Source organism: Arachis ipaensis, chromosome B5 (genome assembly GCF_059453495.1).
Source record: "Arachis ipaensis isolate K30076 ecotype BB chromosome B5, ASM5945349v1, whole genome shotgun sequence".
Lineage (NCBI taxonomy): Eukaryota > Viridiplantae > Streptophyta > Magnoliopsida > Fabales > Fabaceae > Arachis > Arachis ipaensis.
In genome coordinates, this window is record NC_142440.1 from 132,764,113 (window position 1) to 132,774,486 (window position 10,374).

Sequence of the window (10,374 nt, forward strand, 5' to 3'; positions counted from 1 at the left end):
ATTTGTTTAGTCAACAAAAAAATCAAGATGTTAAGTAACTTACATTTTAATTATGAGGTGTTAGGCTTAAATGTTATGTTAGTAATAACACAAGTTTTTTTCTATAAATATATGGGAAGGGTATTTCCCGGAAGAAATTTTATACACCAACTTTTTTTTAAATCTCCATTATATATAGTAAAGAACTATTTAAAAAAAAATTTGTATGAGTCCCTTCTAATCTATATTTACATTGTATACATATAATAATAATAATAATAATAATAATAATAATAATAATAATAATAATAATAATAAATATAAAAATTAATATTAATTAATAGATTTAGTTATTTTATATCTTAAAGATATATTTTAAGAAATTAATAATAGAAAGTTTTAATGCTTCAAAACATTTAATGTATTAAAAATATAAAAAAAATATCTTTTTAATAATTTTTAATAAAACATTCTTTTTATGATATTTTTAAAATACATCCTTAGAATTATATTAGCAAGATCCCGTAATTAATAAGTAAAGTAGTTAAAAAGAAGTTAAATTGACAAAATCATAAAAGAGGAACAGAATCCCGTCCATACGTGGTTTTTAGCTCCTCGCATTTGGCACGGAAGTAGAAGGGACTGAAGGAGTGAGTTGACAACGAGAGCGAGCCATGAGTACACGCACAAGTTAAAGACATGTGGGTTAAAGAGTCCGTAACGGAAGAAGCAAACGGTGTCGTTTTCGGGTAACCCAAACGTCGTCGTTCCCCTTGTCGCGATCATTTTACAAAATAAAACAAATTTTCTTTTTTTTGTTATTAAATATTATCATTATTAATCTCACAGACACACTCTCTCTCTTTAGGCCCAAAATTTTCTCGCCGTTTCGCGTTTGCCAAGCGCATCGAACTCTTTTTCCTCTTTATTATTTTTTATTTTTACTCTCTCTATCTTCCCTTTCTCTCTCATCGTCGCGTCTTGTTCGCACAAAATCTCTGGATTTCTCTTCCATTCCCAGCGATCGATCTCGATTACTCGAAGAACCCTTCCTTTTCCCTTTCCTTCGCCGATTTTTCCGATTACAAAAAATCGCCACCTAAGCCCTAAAAAGAAAAAGGAAACACCACACTTACCCCTCTTTCTTTCTATCGATCGGCTAGGTTTTCTTTTCCCCCCTTTGTTCGATTGGATTGTATTGTACAGCAGTAGCAGGAAGAAGCAGAGATCTGAGGGGCTTGATCTAGGGTTTTTCGATTTTGTCGTTGGTCTCTCTTTAGCAGTCCATGCCGATTGTTCGAATCTAGGGTTTTCATTATTTTGCTGCTGTGGGGAAATTCGACCTCGAATTGATGTTTCTTTTCAGGGAGAATTGTGGGATCAATGAAGATGGAGGAATATTATGCATGGGTCCGGTCCTGAGGAGTGGAAACACAGCCGGCACATGTGGCCTGTACCTTCCAACGCCACCGCTGTAGCCCCCGATTCTTCACCGTCTGAATATATATGCAAAGTATATACATATAATTTGTGAAATTTACAATTTTCCACTTGCTTTTGGTGTTCATAATGCGTTTGTTTTGGTTTTTCCTCCCTCTGAGCTTTTCGGTATTTTCTTTTTAATGAAAAGCCTAGAGTATCATTTTAAAATCCGAAATTCCTAACATTTTTAATGTCTGGCTCGATTTTGAGCTATTTGGGTTTTCTTTTCTTTTACGAATTTATCATATCTGGTTATTGGTTTGAAGTTTTTCCCTTGGTTGGGTGATTTTGGGTTTCTTTTCTTGTTTTTTGGGATCTTAGATTAGACGCAAGTTGTTTTTTCCTTAAACATAATATTTTATTTTCATTCCCTGGGACTATTAATTCGGAAATTAATTATGTTTTTGAGGTGTTGATAATTTGGGGGTCGGAAATTTTATTTTATATATACGCGTCTAGTTTTGGATTATTAGTCCGTGTGATGTGCTTGTGCTTCTTTATGGAAGTTCTGCGAGTTTTGTTAGTCTTCTGTGTGAATTAAATGCTCTCCATCTTTTATATATCACATCCGATTTTTCCCTTCTTCTTCAGAGCTCTATTCTAGCTGACTTGTGCTTGTTAGATTGATTATTTATCTCTGCATTATGCACTCTTATTCTTTTCGGCGCTGGTTTTGCGCGACGTGTATATTTCATTGATATATTTTCCGTCCGAAACGATCCCCAACCCCAATACAACCAGTTCATTGTTGACTTATCTGTTATTGTTTATGCTTAACATATTAATACTCTTTTTTTCTTAATTTTGATTACCACACTTAATTTTGATTACTACCTCGTGCCTAATGTAATAAACTTAATCATTCATGCTCATTGCAGGATGGACGCAAGATTCGTGTTGGTGATTGTGCACTTTTCAAGCCACCCCAGGATTCCCCACCTTTTATTGGAATAATTCGCAAGTTAATAGTTAATAAAGAAGAAAGTCCAACTTTAGAAGTGAATTGGCTTTACCGACATGCTGATGTGAATCTTGCCAAGGGTATATTGGAAGCTGCCCCAAACGAAGTCTTCTACTCCTATCACAAGGATGAAATATCTGCTGCATCATTACTCCATCCGTGTAAAGTCGCGTTCCTTCGTAAAGGTGTTGAACTTCCTTCAGGGATATCTGCTTTTGTCTGCAGGCGAGTGTATGACATTGAGAACAACTGTTTATGGTGGCTAACTGATAAAGATTACATTAATGTCAGTTTTCCTGGATCTTGTGTTTGTATTTTCCTGTGTTATATTATTGCTAGATTTTATTGATAGGTTTTTTTGTCTTCTGATGGAATCAGGCTGTTCAGGAAGAAGTTGACCAGTTATTAGATAAGACAAAATTAGAAATGCATGGGGCAGTGCAGTCAGGAGGCCGTTCGCCAAAAGCTTTGAATGGTCCGACGACAACACAATCATTGAAATCTGGTTCTGATAGTGTTCAAAATAATTCTTCCCTTGGTGCACAGGTTAAGGGAAAAAAGAGAGAAAGGGGTGAGCAGGGATCTGATCCATACAAAAGAGAGCGGTTATTTAAAGCAGATGATGGGGATTCTGGACAGGGTAGACCTGAGAGCATGATGAAGTCTGAGATTGCTAAAATTACTGACAAAGGTGGGCTTGTAGACTTTGAAGGAGTTGAAAGACTTGTACAGCTCATGCAACCAGACAATGGTGATAAAAGAATAGATTTGGCTGGGCGAATTATGCTTGTTGATGTTATAGCAGCTACAGACCGTTATGACTGTCTTGGTTGGTTTGTACAGCTTAGGGGTTTGCCTGTGTTGGACGAATGGCTCCAGGAGGTCCACAAAGGGAAAATTAGTGACAGTAGTAACCATAAAGAAAGTGACAAATCTGTGGAGGAATTTTTGTTAGCGTTGCTTCGTGCATTGGATAAGCTTCCTGTTAACCTTCATGCATTACAAACATGCAATGTTGGGAAATCTGTCAATCATTTACGCACACACAAAAATTCTGAAATTCAGAGGAAGGCTAGGGGTTTAGTAGACACGTGGAAGAAACGTGTTGAGGTTGAAATGAATATGACTGATTCAAAATCTGGTTCTACTCGTCCTGTTTCATGGCAAGTAAAGCCAGCGGCTTCTGAGGTCTCTCATGTTGGAAATAAGAAAACTGGAGGACCGGAGAATGCTACAAAGGGATCTGCAATTCAACCTTCGGTATCTAAACCTTTGTTGGCTAAGCATGTTTCTGTGGAGGCCCTGTCCAAGTCCTCTTCAGCTCCTGGTTCAATTAAATCGATGACTACCTCAGTAAGCAGTACCTCTAAAGATCAAAATGTTAAGGCGGTAGTTGGCGCTGCAGCATCAGATCAACCGTTGACACCTATCAAGGAGGAGAGGAGCAGCAGTTCTAGTCAATCTCAGAACAACAGCTTTTCTTGTTCTAGTGAACATGCAAAAACTGGTGGGTCTTGCCGGGAAGATTCAAGGAGCTCCACTGCAGTGTCAATGAGTGTGAGCAAAATGCCTGGTGGTGCATCTCGAACCCGGAAGTCCAGCAATGGTATACATGGCGCTGGTGTCGCTCTTGCTCAGAAGGATCCCACTTCTGCAAAAAGTTCCACTAGAAATTCCCCTTCTGAAAAAGTTTCACCAACTCGGGTAGCCCATGAAAAGTCTCCTGATCAGCCAACCGATCAAGGGAGTAATAATCAGCGTCTGATCCTTAGGCTGCCAAATACTGTTCGCAGTCCTTCACGAGGTGCTAATGGTGGCTCTTCTGAAGAACCTGCTATTCCTTGTGGGAAAGCTTCGCCTCCTTCTGACAAGAATGAGTCTCAGGATAGAAGAGTGAAGGCTAAGAATGATGGTTTGCATACCATTGCTTCATCAAATGTGATAACTGAGGCATGTGCTACAAGTTGTGAGGATCATAACGGTTCTCCTTTGGGTGATGAACGGGGAAGGGTTAATGAAGATGGCGATAAAGTAGCAGAGACATCAAAACAAACTAATTCCCCTTCAGGTTTTATTTCCAGATCTGGCCAGACTTATGATGCATCTTTAAGCCCTATGAATGCATTAGTTGAAAGCTGTGTGAAATTTTCTGAAGCAAGTGCCTCTGTTTCGCCTGGAGATGATGGGATGAACTTACTTGCTACTGTTGCTGCAGGGGAAATATCCAGATCTGAAAATATCTCACCTCCAGCTTCACCTGAGGGGAAGTCATCTGTGGCAGATGAATCAAGTTCAGCCAATGTTTCCAAGCTAAAACATCCGGCTGAAACATCTGCTCATACTGTTGCACAATCTGATGCAGTAGCTTCAGGAGAGCCTCAGTTTAGTGCTGTTGAGTCATTGCAATTTAAAAATGATCCAGGGCACCCTGTGACAACAATGTTGCGTGATTCTTCTGTAGACGAAGCTATTTCATCTAGTTGTAAAGAGAAATCTGGTGATAACAGAGCTCAAATAAATTGTTCAGCTGCAGATTTGTCACAAAATGCCGAAGCTGTATGCCCACGGTTGGAAACGGCTGAGGATACTCCTGAAACCTTGTTACCATATAAAAAGGAGACTCAGGACCAATCACTCGAGCAGAGGGAATTTGGAAGTCAGTGGGCTAAAAGTAGCGGTTCAGACTCTCAACCGGTGAAGGTTGATCACTTGGGTGAGACAATCCTGGAGAATGGTAAAATGTTAGTTTCGAAAGAGACTGTTGCAACTGTAAAGATTGAAAAGGAGGTAGGTGAAAAGTTACCGGAGTTATCTTCAGATGATAAGAAGATTGGTGTGGAGCAAGTGATGGTTACTGGTATGTCATCTCAAAAGTCATCTCCAGTTACAGAAAAATCTGAGTCTCCAGATTTTAAAAAGGAGGATGTGGCTCCACCCTCTGCTTCAGGTAATTCTTTGCCAGCATCCAGGGATGAACAAGCAAGTGAGATGAAGTTGGCTGCCGCTGAACTTGATGAAAAACGGAAGGATCGAGACTCAGCAGTTTCAGCTGAAGCTAATGGATGCGATGAAGATAATTCTGGCAGGAAAGAGGTTCTTCGACAATGCTCTATGTCTTCAAATCGCCCAGAGTTGTCTAAAGTTCCTGGGAAAGAAAATGAAGCATCCAAAACCTCAGAGTGTAACTCAGATGGGAATGATTCTCATGTTGCAGGAGAGCATGCCTGCAGTATTAATCCATCTGTAACTGTTTCTGGGTCTGATGCAGCCGTAAGATTGGACTTTGATTTAAATGAGGGTTTCCCTGTTGATGATGTGAGCCAAGGGGACATTGTTAGACAGGAAGAACATGTCGCATCATCTGTGGTTCGAAATCCTTCTGCATTGCCTTTCCCCATTTCGTCCATCTCTGGGGGATTCCATGCAACAATTACCGTGGCATCTGCTGCCAAGAGACCATTAATTCCGCCGGAAAACCCATTGCGCAGTAAGGGTGAACTTGGATGGAAAGGCTCTGCTGCTACAAGCGCCTTCCGGCCAGCTGAGCCTAGGAAAAACGTAGAGACATCATCAACTAGTGATATTCCTTCTGTTGATTCCACTGCTTTGAAACAATGCCGTGCTCCTTTAGATTTTGATTTGAATGTTGCTGATGAAAGAAGTTTTGAGGATGTAGCTTCCCATGGTTCTTTAGAATCTGGTCCACCTGATCGCACCACTATGGGACTTGATCTTGATTTGAACAGAGTTGATGAGACTCCTGATGCTGTTTCTTTCTCTCTCAGTAAACTGGATGTTCCTGCTTTGCCAAGTAAGTCTTCACTGTCTGGTGGGTTATCCAATGGCGGGAGTGTGTCGAGAGACTTTGATTTGAATAATGGACCAGGCCTTGATGAAGTTGGCACCGAGGTCCCAGCTCGAAGTCAGCAGATGAAAAATAGTGCACCATTTCCATCTGCTATCCATGGTACGAGAGCGAACACTGCTGAATTGGGGAATTATTCGTCATGGTTTCCTCCAGGCAATTCATATTCAGCAATTACTGTCCCTGCGCATCTTTCTGGTAGAGGTGAACAGAGTTATGTTACAGCTGCTGCGGCACAGCGGCTCATGGCTACTTCTGGTAGCAGTTCCTTTGGTCCTGAGCTGTACAGGGGGCCAGTGCTTTCATCCTCTCCTGCTGTTGCTTACCCACCTACTGCACCCTTTCCGTATCCAGGGGGATTTCCATTTGAGACCAGTTTTCCATTATCTTCAAACTCCTTTTCTGTTGGTTCAGCAGCATTTATGGATTCATCAACTGTTGGTGGACTCTGCTTTCCTACCATACCGTCACAGCCAGTTGGACCTGGCGGTGTTGTCTCCTCAGCGTATGCTCGTCCCTATGTCATGAGTCTTCCAGGTGGTACAAGTAATGTGATTCCTGACAACCGCAAATGGGGAAGTCAAAGTCTCGATCTTAATTCAGGCCCTGGTGGCACGGATACAGACCGAAGAGAGGATAGATTGCCTTCTGGGTTGAGGCAAGTGCCCGCTCCCAATCCCAATTCACAATCCTTGATGGAAGAACATATGAAGATGTTTCAGGTGGCAGGTGTGTTGAAGAGGAAAGAACCTGATGGTGGTTGGGATGGAGCTGATAGATTTAGCTACAAACAGCCCTCATGGCAGTAGGATAATGGAAATATTTAAGTTGAGGTGAGCCCCTTATTGCAAGCCTTGACTGTGTATCGATGTTTGTTTGTTTCATTTCTCCCCCTCTTCTCCCTTCAATTTCTGCAAGTATATCTGGATCGAATTTTTTTTTTTTTGGGGGGGGGGGGGGTGGTGTTGGGATAGTACTTCCACAAAAGCTTGTTAACAGGCAAGCCAACGCATAAAAATACCCAATTGTCGTGTTTGCGTGATTCATTCCACATACTGAGGCTCCATTTCTTGGTGTGGATGAAACCTAGGCTCCCCATGTTATGTTCAATTTGAGGAGCTGTGCTGATGATGTTGCGGCATTAACGATGTTATGTGCTGCCTTTGTTTTGAGTGCTTGGTCGAGTTTATTGTGTCTGGGTGTGTGTTGTAGTTGTTGTGGGGGGGGGGGGGGGTGTTTAGTATGTTTCTGACTACCTGTGAAGTTTTCGGCTGTGTGCACGTGCTTTTTCTATTTATGATAATGATAGACATCATGGGCCTGAAGCCTAAGTGACGGGGTTTTTCTTTTGGTAATCAGTGTGGGCTACGCCATATTTTTTACTCAAAAAAATCTGCAATAATTTCGATTCTCCTTCCATTATATTTTTTTATTGTCTCTTAATTTTATGTAATAATTCACTTATGCTTCTAAGTATATGTTTATTAGATAGGATTCTAGGATCTATTTATTTATTTATTTTTTTATCCATTTCTTCCAAATCTCTGTAGTGTCTCAGATTTTGAAATCCTTAGTTTCATGAAATTGGCTCTTGGCCAAGTCTGTCAAATTAGGTCATGTTGATGTATGCCTTTGATGTTAGATCTTTGGTTGCGTTTGTTTACAGAGATAGGACACTGAGACAGGGACACAGAAACACATAATCGTGTTTGGCAGAAGAGATATGTACAGAGACAATGTGTCCAGAGACACTAACAAGGGATACAACTTATTTTTTATTTTTTCTTTCATTATTCTTATTAATTTTTCATGATTATATTTTTTATTATTATATTTTTCATCTCAAATTTTTTAAATGAAAAAAAAAATGAGAAATAAGTTGAATTTTCATAATTTGTTCTAGTTTTTCACCAAACAGAATACAAGAACACAAAAATTTGTGTCTCTGTCCTTCAGTGTCTTGTCCTGTCTTGTTCTCAGAAACAAACGCAGCCTTTATGATTTGTCTCAAGGCCTGCTGAATTCGGGTTCCATTTGTTTACAATGCTGTTATTTACACGATGCTGGTTCTATATTCCGCTCATATTGAGGTTGTGTTCATGTCTTGCAATTTCCCGTTTTCAATGCTGTGTAATTTGGAACTTGCAATTAATTGTATGTGTTCCTCGTGCCATGCAGGTTTTTTGTGGAAGATGTCGGGAATATTTGGGATAAATTTAGCATGCCGTGTGTCCACTGATGCTTCGCTTGCTGCTGGCATAGCAGGGCCTCTGATGGCTGATGCAGTTTGTTTTGTATGAATCTGCTTCCAACAGATTGCCCCTTCCTTGCAGATAAGTTTTTTTCTGTGTAGATATCTAACTGAAAACAGGTGTGATAATGCCCCGCCTAGTGTCTCAGAAAACGAAAAAAGAAAGAAAAAAGGAAAAAAAGGAAAAAAAAATTGGCATAAATGTTGACTGTGACCGTTCCTTGCAACATCCCAATCCATTCTCAACCATTTGAAAGGAGAGGATTGGATGAATCACTGGCCAGGCTTGAAGCCAGTTCTGTCTTTCTTAAAATTATTTTTTCTTTCCTCCTTACCTTCTCTTCCAACTTTTGTTACATATATAGAATGCTGTAGTCTCTTGACTTTTTGAATTTTCTCACTTATCACATTCTGGTTATTGATGATATATGCACAGGTTAGCCGTCATGGTCAATGTGTGGCCTCTATTTCTCTCTCTCTCTCTCTCTCTCTCTCTCTCTCTCTCTCTCTCTGATTTGCATTGTGATGTAGATTAACTCAAATTCTTTGGTAGTGGTTCACGTCTACGTAATATTTGCTGGCGAAACACATTCTTCTCATGGCTCATAATGTTGTATTTTGTTCTTTGCTGTTGAATGCATCTAGCCACAACCCAGCGTCTATACACGATGTCCCATGCAATATTCGACCCAGAAATATGACAAAATGTTTTCGGAAAATATATGCTACAAAAAGATCAGTTATACCAGTTGAATACTACAAATAACGAATTATAGAAACTAAAGCACCAAAATAATAATCTTGCCGATCAGGTTTAATATAGCAGCTAAGAGCAACGCCTGCAGTGGGGGTTCCACTTGGAGCCATATCAACATTTTTGGAAAAGCACGTTATAAAAATAAATAAATAATCAATTCCCAGTTAAGGTCAGGGACTTTTTTTTTGGTGGTTGAAAATTTAAAACAACCAAGCAGAGAAGAAAAATAAAAGTCCTTTAAGTAGCCTTTCTTTTGAAGTATTGGGACGGAGATTGGGTTTAGTATTATATTTGTTGGTTTAGAGATTGGGATTTAGTATTATATTTGTTAATTTAGGGATTGATACTAAAATTTGAACTTTTATTTTTAAAATTTTAGTACCAAAGTGGGGACACAGAAGATTGAAATATTTTGGGATGGAGATTGAAATTTTAATAACATTTTATATTTAAAATATTTTTATTTCAATTAATTAATTATAATTTTGTCTTTTGTACAAATTAAAATAGAGTTTTATTTTTATTTCAGTTTCTGTCTTTTACTTTACATGAAATACAATACTTGAGATTTATTTCAGTCTATCTCTTAGTCTCTGTCTCTCTTTCTTCTAAACATTACGTGTATTATTTTGGTAGAGAGACAGAGACAATAAGATTGAGATTGAGAGACAGAGATTCAGAGACAGAAATTAAAATAAATCTCAGTATTCTGTTTGGTATAAAGTGGGAGATAGAAATTGAAACAAGAATGAAGTTTTAATTTAATTTGTACAAAGGATAAAATTGGAATTAATTAATTGAAATGAGAGTTTTTAGGTATAAAATGTTAATAAAGTTTTAGTCTCCGTTTCTAAATATTTCAATTCCTTGTGTTCTCAATTTTTGGAGGTACTGAAATTTTGGGGACAGAGATAGAAATTTTAGTACCAACCTTTGAGCCAACAAACATGATACTGAGTCTCAGTCTTTCAATTTTTGTACTAGTACCTCAAAATAAACGCTAAGGTACTGAGACAGAAATTGGGAAACTAAGACTCAGTATCATGTTTAGAAATTTCAGTATTTCAGTACTTATAAAA

At 38.9% G+C, this 10,374-nt stretch overlaps 1 protein-coding gene across 4 annotated transcripts; it reads left to right on the forward strand.

The window, feature by feature from the left end:
- The first annotated feature begins 830 nt into the window (after positions 1–830).
- LOC107643989 (uncharacterized) lies at positions 831–8,992 on the forward strand. Of its 4 annotated transcripts, none has more exons than XR_015883293.1 (5): positions 831–1,492; positions 2,340–2,708; positions 2,801–7,120; positions 7,954–8,377; positions 8,466–8,830. XR_015883293.1 is itself a non-coding variant. In XM_088486545.1 (4 exons), the coding sequence occupies exons 1-3, from the start codon at positions 1,382–1,384 to the stop codon at positions 7,094–7,096; spliced, it is 4,776 nt and encodes a 1,591-aa protein (XP_088342671.1). In that variant the 5' UTR covers positions 831–1,381; the 3' UTR covers positions 7,097–7,120; positions 8,466–8,992. The 4 variants fall into 4 exon arrangements, 2 of the variants coding, with proteins under 2 accessions (XP_088342671.1, XP_088342672.1); XR_015883294.1 differs by having other exon boundaries at positions 847–1,492; positions 2,340–2,647; XM_088486545.1 differs by lacking the exon at positions 7,954–8,377 and having other exon boundaries at positions 8,466–8,992.
- Positions 8,993–10,374: the final 1,382 nt, after the last annotated feature.